General features: G+C 37.5%; 1 protein-coding gene across 26 annotated transcripts in view; it reads right to left on the reverse strand.

Annotated features, from left to right (window-relative positions):
- Positions 1 to 20,736, reverse strand: part of PTPRD (protein tyrosine phosphatase receptor type D) — a 2,083,672-nt gene that overhangs the window by 129,758 nt on the left and 1,933,178 nt on the right. For 20 of the 26 annotated variants that reach the window (XM_070431651.1, XM_070431662.1, XM_070431656.1 and 17 more), the window contains 3 exons: positions 15,696 to 15,786; positions 10,493 to 10,702; positions 4,644 to 4,804 (listed from right to left, as the gene is read on the reverse strand). In XM_070431651.1, the coding sequence (XP_070287752.1) occupies positions 4,644 to 4,804; positions 10,493 to 10,702; positions 15,696 to 15,786 (462 nt within the window). The remainder of the gene's footprint in view (positions 1 to 4,643; positions 4,805 to 10,492; positions 10,703 to 15,695; positions 15,787 to 20,736) is intronic. The other 6 variants (XM_070431673.1, XM_070431672.1, XM_070431674.1 and 3 more) reach the window with 1 other exon arrangement.

Raw genomic sequence — 20,736 nt, forward strand, 5'->3', positions numbered from 1 at the left:
ACTTACACACATTAGCAAATGACAGCATATCAAAGTATTTAAAGGCCTCTAATCATAAAGTAAATGGAGGACACGAGAGTACATCACTAAATAAAGCATTTAGTGTGTTAATATTATATTCGCCTTTATCCATCCATTTACAAAATACTGCCATGATTAATTATATTCCCAGAAGTCTTTGATGGTAGAGATATAATTTGATTTTTCTATAACACACCATGAAAAACTATTAATGCACTTACTGGGAATACCACATTATTCCATATAAGAAACGTGTTTATTTAAAATAAAGAGTTCTCAGTTAAGAGGTAGGTTATTCCCTTAATGATCTAAAAATACTTGCAAGTTGCATTGGACTGCACAAAAATTTTCACAACTGCATGATACATCATGCGGTAATGCAGTGGCAGAAATTTCTTCAAATACCTTTTGACAAGTCAGGTGATCATAAATCTCTTTTCCAATAAAAGACTAAATACATTTAGTTTTGGAAAAAGTAATACTCATCATTATAAATCTACAGAGATGGCCCATCTGTGTAGCTGGGCTAATCCAGAAACGTATTTAATACCATCCATTGACATGACAGGTATTTTCAAAGAGGCGCTGCTGTCTGTGCACACAGTGAGCTCATGCTCACAGACACGTTCACCTGTGATAATACGTAGACTATTTAAATAACCATGTTCTTTCTGAAGAGAGTATATCCTTTACCTGTAAAGAAGTAATCTGAACAATCTTCATGTCGAGGCAAATTGCAAGTATTAAGTAAGTTCTCAATTATAAAAATAAAGGTACCGAATCTACCTTAATGCCAACAAAACATACACTCATATTGTTAGAATATCTGGCTTTAGGATACCTTAGTCCATATATTTTCAAAAATACAAAAGCCACATTTAAATCTTACAAAACACATATAAAGAGAATAATGAGGACGATATCAAACATACTGGTTAATTCTTTTCTTAATCTTAAAGTGATTTACCTGGCAGTGCCAGGTTTTAACAAATCCTACAGATATGTCTCTAACTTGCTCATTATTTAATCAATGAGGTCATCAGTTGCAGGAAAATCTATCCCTCCAAATGGAAGAGAGCCACTTAGTGAACTATCAGTTCTGTGTATTAAAGGGCTGTTGATATTTACATGAACACGTAGTGTTCCATTCACTTCCTCTTCCATTGAAATGTCAGCCTCACCACATATGGTTACACATTTGGTAAAATGTAGACATTTGAAGGCTTTTGAAACCAGTATATTTAAATTATAGGTTAGGGTTTTATTACAGCTCTTTGCCAGCCAAGATAATGGTGATATATTGAGGGATGGAGTAAACAAGTGAGGGAACTGAGTTTGTGTAAGACTCTTTGGCTTGTATAAATCTGATCATTCCGTACCCCTGTGTGCCATGCACCAGCTCAGCACAAAGGATCAGACAGAGTCCTTAACCTACACTATGAGGGACAAGAAAGCTAAAAAAAAGGGGGGGCAATTGCAATAATGTGGTAGATTCTACAATATAGATAAATAGAAAGTGCTGGAAGAGCATAGAAAAGGGGACCCTAAACAGCTGGAACTGATAGAGAGGAGAGGACAAGAGGAAGGCAGGTAGACAAACCCTGGGTACAGAAATATTATAGTACATATTTTATTAATTGGTGTTTTCTCATCATAGAACATTGTTATTTAAAACGTTTAATTATCTAGCCTACCTACTTGTTTTATAAATGAGGAAATGGAGACCCAGAGTGTTGGCATGACTTTCTACCCCATATAGCTAGCTGGTCACAGAGCTGGGACTTGAACTCAGTTTTATTGATTCCTAGTTGAGTGTTTTTCTAACCCTTGCTACCATCTTATGTCTGTAGTTTACATTTTAAAAGCAATGTACATGTCACATAGAGAATAACATTTCAAAACAATCATAGTGCAAGGTAATTTCTAACACTAAAGACCTAACAAACATATTTTCAATTTCTGATGATTTGGAAGGCATTTTAGAGCCCTTACAAAACCTGTGTGATACTGTTTTGTCACTGGTTATCACTGTATTATAGGTTTACAAATTACTAGGTTAAAAACAAAGTCAATTCAACAACCTATGTATAAACTGAAAGGACGAAGTATTTATTACATAATTAACTTTGCTCAGAATCCAAGCTATAAAAGACACCATTCATTGCCTACAGAAGATTTCCTCTTAAACTGCCTCACGATAATCAAGAAGGACATTGTTGGGTCTATTTGAATTTCAAGTCAGGAATGTGCTTTACTGCTGAAGCAAGCATTTCTATTTCAGAAACGCTTCACGGGCCTTCAGATGGCTAGCTAAATATACTTAGCATTCGAGGATGTGTGCAGCCTCCAACAATTGCATTAGACGATGCTCACACATGCACACACTAAAATGCGACTCTATTTTATCTGAGTCATAAAACCTTTACATTTGAGGCCTTTTTTTCGCAGGACTAGGAAAAACTGTATCTGAGTTGACTTTTTCCAAGCACATCAAAGGAAGAATGAAAAACTTAATTACAAGTGTTAACAATTATCAGGGTTAAAATCCTATGTCTTCACATTTACATAACCAACTCGTAGATCTCTTGCACACCTCTGTTCAGTGACCTGATTTAAGGATAGTCAGATATAAACGCATGAAACACAATTTTAAAAAAATAAGACAGGCATTTTGTCCATTTTGCAGAATCACAAAATGTCATGTGATAGGGTTTAGAAATGCAACTGCCAGCAAGCGCATGTTTTCTGAACTGACTCCCACAGTAGGATGTGGTAACCTGAATAAATATTTCACGGAAAACAATTACAATTTACTCTTGCTTTTAATTATTGTATTCTCTTTGGGTAATAAGTGTAGCACATGAACAGCAAAGACTACCGGCTCCTGCTTGCATTCACCCATCTGTGACTGCTCTGGGGCATGTGGTTATCTCCTGTTTCCTGCTCTTACCTCTTGTACAAGACAGAGGCGACTCAATACAATGCACACTGATAAGACACAAATTGGGATGAGAAGGCTGAAACCATCAACTAAGAGGAGATTTTGGCCTTCAATCACTTGCTATTTTATGACACGGATAACTGAGTGACCACAGCGACCAGGGGAAAATCATGATGGGTATCTCTTTCATTTTTTCCAGCTCTAAAATAGGATATGCAATTTAATCTGTTATGGTTATGAACTTCTTTCTTTAATTTGTCCTTTTATTTCCTTAGCCCTCTCTTCACACTGAAATAAAATGGAATGCTGCTTCATAAGAGAAAGTTTTTTAGAGGAGTGTCTGGAAGGATATACCCTTGAGTCAAGAGAAGAAGTTATACAAAGTAAAATAAAGGCTATTCCAAGAACATATTTACAAAAGGAATTTTTGTAAAGAGGTAATTAATGTAAAAGAGGTAATTAATGAAGGGAACTATATGGATAGGAAAAAGAAATACTGGAAATAAGATGATCAGATTAAGCATGTAAGCAAGAATGATGATGAAGAAACTCTCATCTGATCTTGAAGGTCAAGGTTGTGAGGAGAGAGAAAGGCAGGAAGGAGGGTAATGGGGAGGGAGAGGAAAAGAGAGAGAGAATGATAGAGGCGAGATTGTCAGAGTATTCTGAAAGATGACACACTACAAAGGAAAATGGGAACACAAAGTTTCATGAAATAAACTTAAATTGGAAGAAAAGTTGATATAACGGCAGATAATTCAGAATTTAGTCATTCTAAATGTTTAAGTTAATGTATTACACATGTTAATTTTTATAATTTTACATACTTATAATTTTGCAATTCTATTTTTAAGTCTAAAAGTAGAGGTAAAATTATTAATATTCTTCCTTCTGAATAAGCAGCAATCTAGGGAGAAACATCTTGCTTCTATATAATAAAGGCAGAAATAAAATTTAAAAAGAGTGGATAATCAGAAAACATGGGGTAGATGTGAACTGTTTGTATCCTAGTTGTAATCAGAGACACTAACTCAGACTGATATTTGGGAGTATAAAACTGAGGTTATTTTTATAAAAAGAAAATGGTACTTCACATTCCTCTTTGGACACAAATGAGAACTCAGTATTGAAAATGTGGAATAAGGGTTAGAAGAAAAGCAGGAAGGAAAACGGTTATTTGCCTTCTCTAATCTTCAAATGTTTGCTCCTTGGCTAAGTTCTGAGAAATAGCTACAGGAAAAAACCTCAGCACATGTGCAATTTCAGTTATGAAATGGACACAAATGTGCAAATTCGTAGTTTCAAGAACCATGCTGAAATTGAGCAATTAATCATTTAAAACAATCAAATGCAAGCTTGTGTGTAATCATCTACTTGTGAATGTACTAGTGTCTCAAATGTCACGCAAAGTGCTCATACTACATAAAATACTCAGGAGACAGAGGCTAAGATTCGGGCATGCTGGGCAACACAGTCTATACCACACACACTGAATGGGATTAAAAGTAGTATAGTTTTTACATTTTGTTCTAGCTCTAATGCAACCACATTCCAATGATTCGTGGAGCTACAGTGAAGTATTTCTACTAAAATCAACCACATAATGACCGGAGAAGGATTATTAAGTCTTCAAATATAAGAGAGCCCTCAAGATCACAATAGAAATATTGGGCAAACCTACCTTTTATAAAGAAGAATAGCTATAACAATGCAGATGATAAAGACCACCGCAAGGACAGGGCCTACAACCCAGATTAAGCCTTCCTCTTCATCGGTGATTGGCTGTGGATCCAGATCCATTGACACAACAGGGTCGGAGTAGGGACTGGTTGCATACATCTTCTGAGGAAAAACAGAGTCTATGTTAGTTACAAGCTAATGTCTTTCTGGTGTATATCTTTTGCATTAAAAGAGGCAAAAATTTGAGATAGTGGATTTGATAGTGTGTGAAACAATGTTAGTAAATAAAGAGGAGGAGAGGGGAGAGGAAAAGGGGAGGAAAGAGGCTTGGCAATTTAAATTTTCTTCTATGGTGAAGTATTTTATCATAAAATCATTTTAGATAGTATAAATTACTCCAGATACACTTTTTCATTGGGGTCTATCTATGGCATATTAAGTGATTTATGAAGTATGGTACTAGTAATTAACCAGTGTGCCAACGTGTTCCATGCTATGTGAAAAGCAACAGGAATAATTAACTCCAGCTCTCAAGACATTACCCCTCAGTTAAGGAGACCACATTTATAAACTAAACGTTTATAGAGCAAAATATTACTATTTAATTAAATGTTAAATTATGTAAGTCATCTTTAATACTTAATGTATATTAGTTAGGAAATAGAGGCCGAATAATGGACAAAGTCTACAACTTCAGAAGAGAGGTCCAATGTCCAAATTATAGATGCAAGATGTATGAAACTGATGCTATGGCTTTCCAGAACATAGAATTTTTATAACTTAAAAGGATTTAGCAGTTCCCATTCAATTTTATTACAGCAACTGTGATTGTTCCCAACTGATACAGAAAAAAAGGTACCCTTATACAGTGCTGAGTGGGGGGGAATGGAAATTGGTACAGCCCTTATGAAAAAATAGTATACTGGCTCCTCAACACATTGAAAATAGAACTATCACACAATCCAGCAATCCCACTCCTGGGTATATATTCAAGGGAAATGAAATCACCATCTCAAAAAAATATCTGCACACCTGTTCACTGCAGCATTATTCACAATATCTAAGATATGGAAACAGCCTAAGTGCCCTTCGATGGCTGAACGAAAAAAAAAATCTGTATACATACACACACACACACACATATGCATGTACAATGAAATAGTATGCAGCCACAAAAAAGGAAAACCTGCCATTTGCAACAGCATGGATAAGTCATTCCAAGGGCAGTGAATAAAATGGTGATTGCCAAAGGCTGGCGGGAGGAAATGGGGAGATATAGGTCACAGGGTACAAACCTTCAGTGATAAGAAGAATAAGTTCTAGGATCTATGTACTGCCTGGTAACTATAGCTAATAATACAGTATTATATGCTTGAAATTTGTTGAGAGTAGATCTTAAGCATTCTCACCCCATTCAAAAGAAAAGATACTATGTGAGATGATAGATGTATAGATGTGCTAATTATCTTGATCTTGGTAACCACCCCACAATGTATGTGGATATCGAATCATCATTTTGTACACTTTAAGCATATACATAATTATATATGTTAATTTTTCCTTAATGAATTTGAAAAAAAAATAGTCACTTAGTGAAAGAAAGGACTGAGTGTCTATGAATTTAGCTTTTATAATATTTTCTGCCCTATTTTAGCCTATATTAAAATTATTCTCTTAACTCTGCCCCCTTTTAAGGCCTTATCTTTTCCTTTTCCAATAGAGACCCATGTCTAAATGGCTGCCCCTTCTCTCCTACCACTCACTTCTCATCTCTTCTCACTCCATCATTGGTCCGAGTCAATTATTTGCCAAATCAAATTGTCATTATTCATGTCTTACCCTTCCAGACATCTTTTCCAGATGTGCTACAGTTGATCAAGCCTTCTTTAAAACTCCCTCCTCTGATTCTCTTCATTCTGTACTCACCTAGTCCCTTCCTAACCTTGCCAACTGAGTTAATTCCTCTGCATCCATCCCATGCCAGCATTCTTACATTTTATTTTCTGCTAGTCTCTCTTCCTCTCCCTTAGCTGGCCAGGTCATCCCCAGCCTTAAATACCAACCTCTACGCAGATTACTTTCTCACTAATGTTCCTAAACTTGGAATCTCTGCTGAGTTCCAGACCTTCATTTCCAATTGTTTCTAGAGATTCCTAAATGAATCCCCAAGTTAAGAATTGCATGTGTGTTACTTCCCTACTTCCCAGGCATACGCTCCTTCTGACCTGCCTTTTTCTCTCACCCTCTCAATAGCTAGGAATGAAACACGGCTGATTTTATATGATCTATGGATCAAGTCCATCCACTTTCTTTCCAGTCTCATGAGTACCACTTTTCTTCACGACCTCATTCTTATTCATTCAAATCATACCAAGACTTTCTTCCTTCCTTTAACAGTCTCTACTGCCAATAGGGTAATTCTCCTAAACCACAGCTATGAAACCTTGAGGAGGCTCTCAGGCGATTCCTGAGTAAAACCTAGACATCTTAGCATGGTCCTTAAGGAGACTCCACAATTTGTTTTAAACTTCTTTACCACATACAACATATTCCATCACAGCGAACTTCTTGTTACGACTCCCCACATGCTCTATTCGCTCTCTTTAACCCTCTCACAAGTTCCACAACATTTAGCTCCGAAGTCAAACTAATTTTCAAGGCTCTACTTAAATACTGCCTTCCATAAAGCTAACTTTCCTTAATTGAAAATAACCAATTATTCCACAATTGCAGGAAATAATAATTTTTAAAATTTTTGCCAGTCCTTTTGAATGGCATTTATTTATTTATTTTTTTATCTGTGCACATGTCTTCTTTTCTTTAGTGAGACTATGAACTTCTGGAAGACAGGGATTTACATGCTATTTGTGTAGCTACTTAAAGCAGCTAGCCCACAACTTTGCAATGGTGAGTTCCCAACAAATCCTTGTTGACTAAAATAAAATGTTCACCTGTTCAAATGGCTGTCATTATCAAGGTATGAAATAATATGCTCATTTATTCCAGGATCAGTAAATATATTTACATTTTTAAGATGCATTTTAAAAATTTGGTTAAAGACATCAATTCTCAGTTCAAGTGCGATAAGTTGAGGAGTCCAGCCGGGTTCCCACATGCCCACTACGTGTTTGTTAACTAGTTTCCCTTCACATTCTCCTCATTGTGCTCAGAAAAGACATCAACGGGACTAGGAGATTTCTAATGCATCAAAAAAGACAACTACTCAGTATATTTACAATCTTCTCAGAAGCAGGTAAGAAAAAGATATGTACAGCGTAAAGATTTACACAAAGGGCTTGACAAATACACTAAATATCCAAGAAGCATGATTCTTCACGTGCGTATAATGGTTTTGGTTCACACTTTCCCCTCTCCATTTGTTGGTCAGACTCAAACTGTTGGGCAGACAAAGCTAAGAGAACTCTCTGACTTGAAATTCTTTACCAAGAGCCTTTGAGATAATAATCTTGGTGAGCCAAGATGGAAATCTAGGCAGAGGTTTTCCCCAAGACAAACAGCTCAGGAACCAGTGATGTATAAAGTCAAAGGAAAACAAAACCACATAATGACACCAGCCTTGTGAAAGGCAGAATTTGTTCAGTGTGTGGGGGTACCAGAAAAGACCAAACCTGTGGTCATTTTGCACCCATCCTCCTATGATTTTGATATAAATCAATGGATTGAGGTAGAGTTTCTGTCTTGTTGAAGGGGGACATTTTCTCTACGCAAATTATCAGTCCACCCTTGGTAGTGATTAGGTGGATTAACAGTCATTCCTAAAATTAGAGGCTTACAAAAGGACGGTATCACTCCTAACATTATATTAGCTGAATGTGAGTCTCTTCTATTAAGTAAAGGATAGCCTTAAAACATATATGAAACATAAAAGCCATGCTGTTAGCTTTGAGAGCACCACTGAGAAAGATGAAGAAGAAAAGGGACAATTCAGATAACGTATTTGGGGAAACTGCTAATTACATAATGAATGAAACAGTGTGTTGACGCACACAGGAAGGTGCAGACGCTTCATCAATGGTGATACATTTGAACACTAGTAAAAACATCTGGGAGACACTAGAAATCAGAGCTCTGACTGTGGTACTAACGGCCTAATGATCTCATGAGATTTCTCCTCTTTGCTGGATTCTCTGATCTACCTCAATGGTCTGAATTTGCTTTCTGAAACATCCTAGAGCTATTTAAAGAAAATTACTTTCAAATATCTAAGAGTCCTTTTTAAAAAATTGAAAAGGTGATTTCCAACATTCCGTTCCCTTGATGTTTTGCCTTGGAACCTTCAACTAGAAAGAGGAAGCATAGCCGTGCATTAAAATTCCAGGAAGCCCGTCTCTTTGTTTTCAAATGACATTCTGTGCACAAAGGTAAACCAGACAGAAAGGCTGCCTTTGTGTTTTGATTTTCCACGGGGGAACCCTTCAGTCATTTGAAGAGAAGCCCTGCTGCGCATGCTCACACCTGATGTGGAGAAATCTCAGGCATCTTATACAGTAGTGACTGGCTCAACGGAGTTGCCACACCTGTCAGTTTTAGGCCCTCATTTAATAGAAAGACACAGTTTAGAATAAGTATATTAAATGTGAACTGCCACTTCAAGAGCCACCCCCTTCCCATCTCCTCTTTCTCTCTGTTTAACATTCAAAGCAACTGAAGCATACAATGACATAAGAGCAAGATGAATTACATAAAAGAAGACAACTCATTATTTAGAGTACATTCGAATTCTCAGTTTTATTGACTTATTTTCTAACTTTCAGGCTTTTTTCTGATAAAGTCACTGGTAAACTGCCACAGTGAAAGAAGCTGGCTGGGCCTACCTTTCCCTAGACCGAACTTCCCTATGAATCGGGATAGAGAGCACTGTGGGCTCGCTGGCAGTCATAGGAGAGTAAATACAATCACCCCTGCTAATATGTTCAGATACCTGCAAATATCCCATGTGTAACTGCAGAGCTTGCTCCTACTGTAATCATACAGGCTGATGTCTACTAGGTATTATACCAGATTTTCTTAAAATAACAGCCATTTTAAAAGGCTGAGGAAGGATATGTGAGGACAAATGACTGTCACCCTCTTGTCAATACATGTGTCCCATGGAAAGGTCTCGGGAACCATGCCCGAACCATCTGGCACTTCATAGATTAGAAGTCCCCGAAGCTCCCTGCTAGAGACACGGCCCTGTTTGTAAGGAAAGCTCAAGCACATGACCCAGCGGTGTTCCCACAGCAGGCCGCTGTTACAGCGCTAACAACAGCTCATGGAAATAATTAGGATGTATATACTACTACCTATGCATCCCCGAATAACCAGGTTCTGGCGAAAATGTATAGAATTCCATAGGAAATAGATGGTATCCCCCCAAAAATGTATACACACTTGAACACAGATAATTCACTTAACGTTGACTCCTTTTCAGGTTTAACTGATTTGAAATAACGAGTGAAGCCAGACTAAGCTCTGAACAAAGAAAATTCATCCTAAACTGCCACTAGATATTTTTTAATTGTAATACATAAAAGATAAAGTGTACAGTACAAAATCGGCAACAGTCGACGAACAGAGGACACACAAATACCTAATGAAATGATTCTTGATGTTTATGATTCCATTGCTTCACATTACCAGCAGTGCCTGGACCAGAATGGTCATCAGTTTGAAAACAGGCATTGACCAAAATAAAATAAAATAAAATAAAATAAAATAATTCATTTCTGTAGATTCATCTAAATTTTGAAAATAAACTGTATGTTAATAAACCCTGACTTTGTAATCATTCAAAGTGAGTATACATTTTTGGGGAACACCCTGTAGATGCCAACACAGTTAACTTACGGACTCTGCGTGTTCCATCACTGCTAACACAAAGAAGACATATTCTTGACCACTTTGGAGTTGCTTGTTTGTAAATCCTCCATAATGTTTGTCATCTCCCAGGGTGAACTCCGTGGGAAGGACATCGAAGTGAGCGGCTATATATGGCTTTAATTCAACTTCTCTTCCGTAACGGAGGCTTCTGCGTTTCCTGGATATCTCTTTAAGCAGCTAAAAAAAAGTGGGAAATAGAAAAAGAAATGTAAACAATAATAACCCAACTTGATGATAGTTTCATGGGAGAAGTTAGCTCAGGACTGGGAACAGCTCAAGGGCCACTTGTTCACTCTTCACGAACCACATCAGTAACCCTAGAACCTCAGTTCTCTCAGCGCAAATGCGTGTCTTGCTGTCAAGGTAAGAAACTGGACTGCTATGGCAAGGCCCCGGCGACAGACACAGGACAATTAGTTCCTTTAGTGGTGGCTCCTATCATTGTCCGCCCCAGTGAAATCTTTTCAAAACGCAAGAGTGCATTAGAACTTGTCTAAAGAAAAAGCCAGCTTGAGTCATAAAAGCTTGTCAATTTGGGCTGTATTGTTACTTATTAAACAAGTACTAAACTCAGATAAAGCCACCTAAACTTTCAATTATTACTAATTTTTTTAGAGAGATCAGTGCCATTTCAGATTGTTTTTAATAGTGAGATTATTTATAGGTTGCAAATTCTCTCAAATCTGCAGGAATAAAATCTGATGCCTGATTTTTAACTGACAATAATAAATAGATATTGTTATTTATTTAACAATTTCCAGCTTGATTTGCTCTTTAATTTAGGTACTTATGAAAACTTAACGACAAAATTACTGTCTACTCCTGTTTTTGAAAGTCTATTCTATAATAATAAAAGGGTAATATGCTAATTAGACCGGATGTCCTTCAGGACAAAGCAGGGGCTGCAAGGGAAGCCAGGGGAAGGAAGGCCTACTCTTGCACAAATTTTGTGCATTGGGCCTCTAGTAGAAACAATAATAGTAAAAACCAAACTAGTGATATCTTCAGCAAGCCCAGACTTCCGTGATAGTAATGGCTGCAGGTGGTACATATGACAAACACCAAAGCTTTATGTCAGGAACTGGTAGTAAACTATAGTCTCTTCTACACAGAATTTTAAATGTGCTCTGCTGGTTTAAAATGATAACATAAAGAAGTGTGAAAAAGTCTTTTGGTTATATAATTTGTGCTGTTATTTTTGAATAACTTTTCACTTATAATATTCTCACATTTTCTGGGAAATCTGAGTTTATTTATATAATTAGAATTACATGAAATATAGGCTATTTTATGAAAAGCATATTAGATTGGGCATAACCTGTTTAGCAAATTGGACCATCTGATGATAAATTCAGGTCTACTTATCAATTATGCACCATCTGGGTTATAGTAAATCAAGGCCAGAAACCTAGTAGTATCTTTCAATTCTGTTGTCAAATTTAGATTTACTCATAAGGATGATGAAAATGACAACAGCTAATATTTATTAAGCACTTACTAGGCACTGTTTTTGGAGCCTAAACATGTTGTATTAGTTCATTTACTCCTCATAATAGCCTATAATTTAGGCTAGTATCGTCCCCATTTGCTAAATGAGGTAACTGAGGCATAATAGGAAGTGGCAATATATAATTGGACTCAATTGATGAAATAAAATGAAATTACATGTAAGAGATTTTTCAACCATACTTTTGTTTACTTATTAGTTGCACAACATCAAGGAAACAAACCCAACAATTAAGGTAAATTGATCATCTAAATTGTTTTAACTCAGTCTGTATTTAGACAAATATAAATATTGTACATCTGCTTTCATTATCACATGTTAGTGTGCATTTATATTTCTTTTTCCTGGATTCTTTTTACATGTTATTTTTAAAAATCCCGAGACCATATATTTAATGCTGCACTTGGAAAGTCATTGCAAAGGTTACTGTTGATAGGCAGTAAATGATGGTCCATGACGTGGGGAAGGACAAATGCACTGCAGATGAGCTGAACAGCTTTTTGAAGTTGGTTAATCAGAAACATTTACCATCAGTTGTTTATGTAACTGCTCCCTTCTTCTACTTCACTGATCAAACCCTACCTTGATTTTCTTTATATTTCAGATGTAGTCAACTGTCATCATTCATCCATATCACTGTCATCCCCATGAATACCTTTTGCTACGGTTCCTTTAGAAGATTTTGAGGAGGTATGTTAGGAAAAAAAGTGTGTGCGTTTGGTGCTCTTTAGAACCAATGTGGCCATTCATTAAAGTCAAACCTGGAAAAATCAACTCTGTCCCTGCAGGTTGCTCTAATCTCTGCAGGATGCTTCCCGTGTTATACTTTAAATGAGTCATGTATGCTCAGATGGCACTGGAGTTAGCCAGTAGGAGTATGCTGGATTTAAAACCACAAATAACCCCATTATTTTACAGGAAGCTTTTAAAGTACAATGCGATGAAAAGCTTATGATATATTCCAAGACCTGCCCTGAATGAAATGTAACTGACATTTTAGGACTCATTCTGCCCCAAGTCCATTTTGACTATCAATTTCTACTCTGCCCAGTCTGACTTTGACAATAGCAGTTCCAACTCTATGAATTTATGATGAGGAAATTGTCCCCAAACAAAGGATACATGTTCTCAAAAAAATAACATTTAGAGTAAATCTGTTTAGAAAGCTTCTTCTTTTTTTTTTATGGGCCTAGATGTGAGGCATACGCTGGAACTCCCCTTAGGCCACCGTTCTAGTTATTAATATTGATTGTTTGAACAATTTGAATTATACATTGTTCTAAGAAAATCACTTAGTCAAATACATTTAAGAGAGGAATACTGCTTTGTCAAACCTGGCAATACCAAGATATAGGTAAAATTACTACAATGCTTTTATCATCCATGGTAGGAAAAAAAAAGAAATGAAGAACTTTCTGCAGGGATCAGAAACAGAATGAGTAAGCATACAGGAGGTTGCAGCCTGCTTTCATTCGCTCCCCTCCACGGTAGTTACAAGATGTATTGGAGGTAACTCCGGAAGATATATCAAGGGCTTTGGTGGTTTTTTTAATCAGAAATAATTTTCATTTTCCAGTCAATGCATATCTTATTTCTTCCACCATTAATTCTACAATGTGGTCTCAATTATATCAGTAAGAAAAGTGGGTAACAACCCATCCTGACCCCCACATTTTGAATTAATAAATGTTCTTTATCAAACTATCATACAGATTAATGTACCACAATGTGTGGGATGATTAAAATGACCCTTTGCTATGGGAATCAGCGGCACAGACCCATAGAGTTTAATTGCAAGGAAGTTCAATGTCATATAGCGCTATACTTCAATCCATTAGCATTGCTGTGCATTCTGGAGGTTGGAACCTGGCCGTAAAAGAGAATCAGCTTCATATGACTTATCACCCAATGGCTCCATCTATAAGGAAATCTTATTATTTATAACATACAGATAATGTATTATAGAAATGCAGACTTGAAACCTATACGTTCCCATTAACCAATGTCACCCCCCAATACATTTTTAAAAATAAAAAATTAAAAGTATTTGATGTCCTTGTTGGCCTGGATCTTAATTCCTTGAAAACTTTTAAAAAAGTAGAAAGACTCAAAGATTCTATAAATCGTCTTTGCATTTTAAATCCAAATCCAACTGAATTTTATAATTCAGCTGAGAATTAATAAAAATAAAGAATATCTCAGGATTAACTGATTCAAAATGTTGATAGAAGACCAGCTGACCATTTTGCACATTCAGACGAAGGATAACTATTCCTCTAACATCATGGGAAAATGATTTGTTCCTTTATTATCAACAGAAAAAAATAAGATTTGTAACAAATTACTTGACAACATTATTCAAATGATGTCTCAATTTATACTCCTCCAATGCTCATCTAATCACTAAACAGTGACACAAAAGCATAATCCTAACCTTGAACTCATCTCCCCTTCTCCACTTGAGTTTAACTCAGATACATGAAGTGGATGATGATGAACCCACTTCTAGAGATGACATATGTCTGCCTGAAGCAGCTAGCAGCCTTCACCTGTCAGATCACTGCCTCCTAATGCAGACATGTATGAAATAAACATCACTCGCCTGGAATGCAGCTAGGGAATTTCTGCTTTTCCTTGCTTGAACTAATTTGAGGTAGAGAAAATACCTAGAAATTACAGGTTGGGTGATAATATAGGGCCAATGTTGTAAATAATCTCAATAAATTAAAATCTCCCATTTCCCCAAATGGGAGCCTTTTTACTTGCCTTCTGAACTGATTCAAACCAGCGTCACATGAAAATAGCAAAGTCTTTCTTAGATTTCAAATCTGAACCCCAACCATTAACTTGCTGTGGCCTTCCGGGGGATCTGGCTTAATACTTCTGAGCACAGCCTTTTCATCTCACTAGAGGTATATAATAATTAGGTATTGTGGACAACTTCATACTAACTTAAAAAACAACAACCAAATGTTCTTCCTGCAAAAGGAGTATAAATTAAAATGTACTCACTCTTGTGGTATGATTTCGGAAATTAAAATAATACTCATTTAATATCTGCTCTATTTTTAGCACTATTTTCTTCCTTGGATCAAAATTTTGTGATTTTTGTTGTTGCCTGCCCCTGTGGTTAAGTGTGATTTTGATTCTGATATCCTACAGAATACAGAACAAGGCAACCATATGCTAATCAGCACAATTCTCTGAGAAACTGGTCAAAGATCTATAGTGGGTCAAATGTTGAATTCTGCTGCAAAATGCAATTTAACATTTTTGTAACAGCTGCAGCTACCACTGCATTAATGAAGGGGGATTTGGAATTCATAACATTGGTGATGAAGCCTTTGCTGACAATTCACTCACCTTTTACACCTCTGCATCATGTTTTACAAAGGACAAGGGGCAAAATCCTAAAGCCAATGAAGATTAGACAGGTTGTAAGCTTTATTGCAGCTTAATGTTTTTTAATTAAAGCAAAAGGCTCTTTGTTGTGATCCCTAGAGGTTAACACACCCATAGCACTGAACTATCAGAACAGCCAGCTGACCAGCCATGCAGAAGTCAGCAACTGGATTGGATGCTGAAAGGACTCTATAGAGAGGAGGAGAATGTTTAATAAATTAAATAACCAGTGAAAGACACTGCCAACAAAGACACACTTACCTCATCTAATTCCATTTCATCTGGACTCTCCCATGGCTTGATAAATTTCCCACGAGATTTCTTCAAAGGCACAATTATTATGTAGTAACCTCTGCACGAGAATCGGTAGACAAAAATAAGTTAGTTCAGGGAGAAAAGTAAGTGGATATATTTTAAGTCTTCCACAGACCAGTGATTGAGACAGAAGGCAAATTACGGAGATGGAGGAACTTGTCCATCAATGACAAATAACCACCTGTTCCTTCAATTTTAAAAACAACATGTGTAGACATTTATGTGTGACTTCAATGAGCTTATATGGTTAGATCACCATGGCTGACTGCTCTTTATTAGTATCATAAACAGGATGGGAATACTCTGTTAGGACCCTGGTGCTGGACACATACAAGGCTGATATACTGAAATTGACCAATACGAGCTGCTGAACCAAATATTTTCTATGATGGCAATTTATAAGATAACTTTTAAAAAGGGAAATGTGAAAAAAAATTACTCTTAGTTTATACCATGCTTATATTCTGATAATGACAATTTTATTCACATACCCCTAAAAAAGTTAAAAGCAGAAAAATTACTCATAATCTTGTAACAATTATATGAAGATATTAAAAAGCTCCCCTTTCTAACTATCAAATGGTAAACCTAAAGGTAAGTGTGGCAGAAATTTGGATATAACCACTATCTAAGGGCCTTCAACATAGATCTCAATGTAATACATCTATAGGAAGAGGCGAAAGTTACTGAGTGCTCCAAATGAGAATAGCTGACTAAAATTTAAGTAATGTATAAAGTTACCTGTCACATATAGATGTAGGCTATTTGTAAAATAAAAAATAAAATAAAATTGTAACTTCCATATAGTCTATACTCTGCCCTTGTATTCATGGTTAGGAACTAGTTAATACCAATCTGCAGTAGTAAGTATACAATGACTTTGCAATAATGGCTAACACATTAATCACTTCCTACTTCCAAGGTATTATATTAACTGCATCATTTCATTTTGCCCCCTCACAAATTTTATAATAGACAAAGAGACAAATTGGTAAAATTATGGCCCCCGTTAAAACAGATAGTAAAGGGATACAAATCTATGTATATCTTAATCTTAGCAATAGTCTCCCCCCACCCCCACCCCCAAACTCCCCCTCTGTATCACATAATACTAAGGACTCCATAAATTATGTGGAGATTTATTTTGAAAACACACATACACTTTCAGAAGAGAAGGCTGCCACGCAGGGGAAGGGCACTAACGTTATATCACAGAGGCCAATAGCACACACAGGAAGGCCTCTTCCCACTGATCTCAAAGCAAAGCCTGCAATCAGCTCAGCACACCCTCCTTGGTAAAGAACACTGTTTCCATAAATGTCCTGTGTGGTAACCAATAGCCTGTTGTGGCTGTGGAGCACCTGGAATGTGGCTAGTCTGAAGTGAGGCTTGCTCTCAAACATAAGAGACATGGATTTAAAGACTTACTATGGAAAACGAATGTAAGTATCTCAGTAATAATTTTTAATAGTCATCATAAGTTAAAATGATAATATTCTGGATACGCTGGGTCAAATAAAAAATTAGTTTCACCTCTTTCTTTGTACTTCTCCCGTAGTGGCTAGAAAATTTAAAAATTTCACATGTGGCTCTCATTATATTTGTTGGACGGTACCACTCTAAAGCATTCTTATAAAGAATGTGGCATCTGGAGATCTATATGGCCCAGAATTCAGGCTCTGTCACTAGTGTGCTGTGTGATCGTGGGCTGGTCATTTAACATCCCTGAATCTCAGCTGTATATTCTGAAAAAATGTGACTTGGGGTGGGGATCACAAACAATACAGTATACAGGTAATGTGTTATGGAATTGTGCACCTGAAACCTGTATAATTTTGTTAACCAGTGTCACCCAAATAAATGAAATAAAAAGATAAAAAAGAAATTAAAATAATACCAGACTTTTATTTTGGGGGAAATACAAGCAAATTTATACAAAGCACTTAGCATGGTGCGTGGCATATTGCACTAAATGATGCCACCTGCTTCTGGCTGATACTGACCATCAGGTGGGAGAGGTGCACCTCAACTACCCTATTCAGTAGGACACAGTGAAATTCCCTGAGATGCAGTTTCAAGAACTTGACAGACTTCTTTCTCTCTAATCGAGAATTCTATGACTATACCTGAGCCCTCTCTCCATGGTGCTCTGAGCAGCTATCAACAGACTCACAAGATCACATCACTCAGCCATTCATTTTCTTTCCTACAAATAATCATGATGATCAAGGAGGGGGAGGAGAATGAAGAGTTGGAGTGTGTGAGAGGCTAGTCGTGCCTTTTTTTTTTTTAATGACCCCGAGTAAGCTTCCTTCTCTCCTGGTCCTCCCACCACCTGAAGGATTTGCCAAATGAGTCCATCATGTTAAATGAGCACTGCGGGGAATGACAGGGGATGCAACCGAGCGTAGGAAATAACGCTGCAGATGTGCTTGATAAACACACTTGTCAGGGAACCTCCTGCATTTCTCTACCAATCATGCAAAGTCAGGACAGGTTCTCTTTGCCCAAAGCGATGATAATGCACATTGTCACAGAGCTCCCATTGTCCTCGTGCAGAATCATGCAAATCAAGGTGAAGCTGATAAATTCTATTAATTTTTCTTTCTGCTTTCATAGTTCGAGTTGCCAATCTTGTACATGAAAAAAAGGAACCCATTCTTTCTTCTGCAGCACTTCCCAACTATTCATATTACTTGCAGTTGGGATAAGAATTGTACAGCCTCCCCCCCCCCCCCCCCCCCCCACTTAGTAATTAATTGTGTGGCTGGATATGATCTCCACTGATCTCTGAAGCATTCATCTACAACAGTCACAGTGGAGCCTGCTTCAAAGCAACTCCCTTCTCTCTCTATCTTTTTAAAATTGCATTATTTTTAAAAAATGTTTTTACTGCTTTCAGAGAAAGGAAGGGAGAGGGAGAGAGAGAGAAACATTGATGAGAGAGAAGCATCGATCAGCTGCCTCTTGCATGCCCCTACCAGCGATCAAGTCCCCAGCCCAGGCATGTGCCCGGACCAGAATCGAACTGGTGGCCTCCTGGTGCATGGGACAATGCTCATCCAACTGAACCACTCTGGCCAGGCTCATAGCAACTCTTGTCCGGTGAAAGAAATGGCGTGGAGCGCTGCGAGTTTGGAACTCCATGTTACAGAACGTCTCGCCTGGGTCTAAGTTCATACATTTCAACTTTGTTCTCTGCAACTGTGGTTTTATAAACACCCATGTGGTTGCTTTTCCTGAAACCTAGATTTCCCCCGAGTATACTGCATCCCTTGAAGTTTCATGTGGTGGCTGTTTATTCATTCCAACTCCCCCACCCATGAACCTCAGGGTTAGGACTTGGGGTTTCTTTTCTATGACTGGCCCATGAAACACCACGGCTCTCAGATCCTTGAGCTCTGCCTTTCTAAAGCCAACATCCTCCACTCTACCATGGCTGAAATCTGTGATGGCCTTTCTCTGTGCCTGAACCCAAGGAGCTGAACACAGCCTGAGAAATAACGCATAGGGCAGAAGGATGCCATAAATTCATGATCAGCGAACTCCAGCCCTCAATACTGCCTGGAAATAGACCACGACTTCTTTAGTTACCTAGACCTTCAATTTGACATGATAACGTTTTCAAATTTTCTCCCCTGGCCTCAAACCTTAAACCTCCTTATCTTCCTACTAGAAGATGGCCATATCACTAATATACAGAGAGAATAAAAACATTCAGACAATAATTCCCTCCACATCTGTCTACCAGACTACAAGCCTACCTAGGTCTGTACACAACCAAAATCTTTCCTTCAGGTGGAGCAGGAGGACTGGCTCTATGTTTTAAGGCCAAGCCCTCTTTATTGCATTGGTTCCCATCATTTCACTCTAAGGAAGTTTACCATATGCTAGCGATTTTCAACCTTTATCTTTTCATGGCACACATAAACTAATTACTAAAACTCTGCAGCACACCAAATATATATATATATAATCTGACAAAAAAATATATACTTTTTTTTTATTCATTTACACCGGGTGGCTATTGCTGTGTTGGCTGTTGTCATGTCATTTGATAATCTAAGGGAAAAGAGGTCAGTGCCCCTGCCTAAAGAGTCGCGTATTGCATGTTTTAAAAATTCTTGTTGGCACATCAGCATGCCACAGCACAGTGGTTGAAATTCACTGCTGTATATCACACCCCTTCTCTTTCTCATATATGCATATTTCAGCTTCTCCCACCTCATTGGATCCTATATATTTGCTTCCAACCTTATATAAATATCTGCCATTTAAAAATAAAGCAAACCACATCCCGTGGTCATCATTCCTTCTCTCTCCTACCCCTTACTGTCCAAATTCTTAGAAGTGCTGTCTGTTCTTGCCGTTCTCCATTTCTTTACCTTCCATTCACTTTCTGGTTGACGAAGCTCCTGCCTCATTAGCCCACCTCCCTGCCCTGCCAGGGTGTTTGGTGACCTCAATCATGTTACATGAAAAGGAGAATTTTTGACCCTCTTCTTTCTTGATCTCTTAGCAGAATCTGACAATGTCGGTAAGACCCTCTCAGTGTTTTCTCAATATCTAACTCTCCTGGTTCTACAGTTATATTCCTCCGCACATTACCCTTGTTTTCCTAGCAGGACTGATCATCTGTTACCCAGCAATTAAATGATAGAGTTCCTCGAGGCTCTGGCCAAGGACTCCTTTCCACTCCTTCTCTCCCTCTGTGATCTCATTCCAGCGCAGAGCAACATTTATTACCTGCATGCAAACGATTTACAGACTCACATCTTCAGCCAGAACGCTCCTCTGAGCATGTCAGGTTCATCCAATTCCAACTGTAGGTCTCCATTTCTATGTCACTAAAGTACTTCAAATTTACTGTGATTAAAGCAAACAAAAAAAATGCCTCCAAAATAAATCCTCTTCCAATAACAACCAGGGTCCTTTTTGTGAAACAAGCTCTAACCTAGGTGTTTCCCATTAACAATCTGCTCTCACT

This window comes from Myotis yumanensis, unplaced genomic scaffold, assembly GCF_028538775.1.
Source record: "Myotis yumanensis isolate MYYU_CA2020_CCGP unplaced genomic scaffold, mMyoYum1.0.hap1 SCAF_12, whole genome shotgun sequence".
NCBI classification, from domain to species: Eukaryota; Metazoa; Chordata; class Mammalia; order Chiroptera; family Vespertilionidae; genus Myotis; species Myotis yumanensis.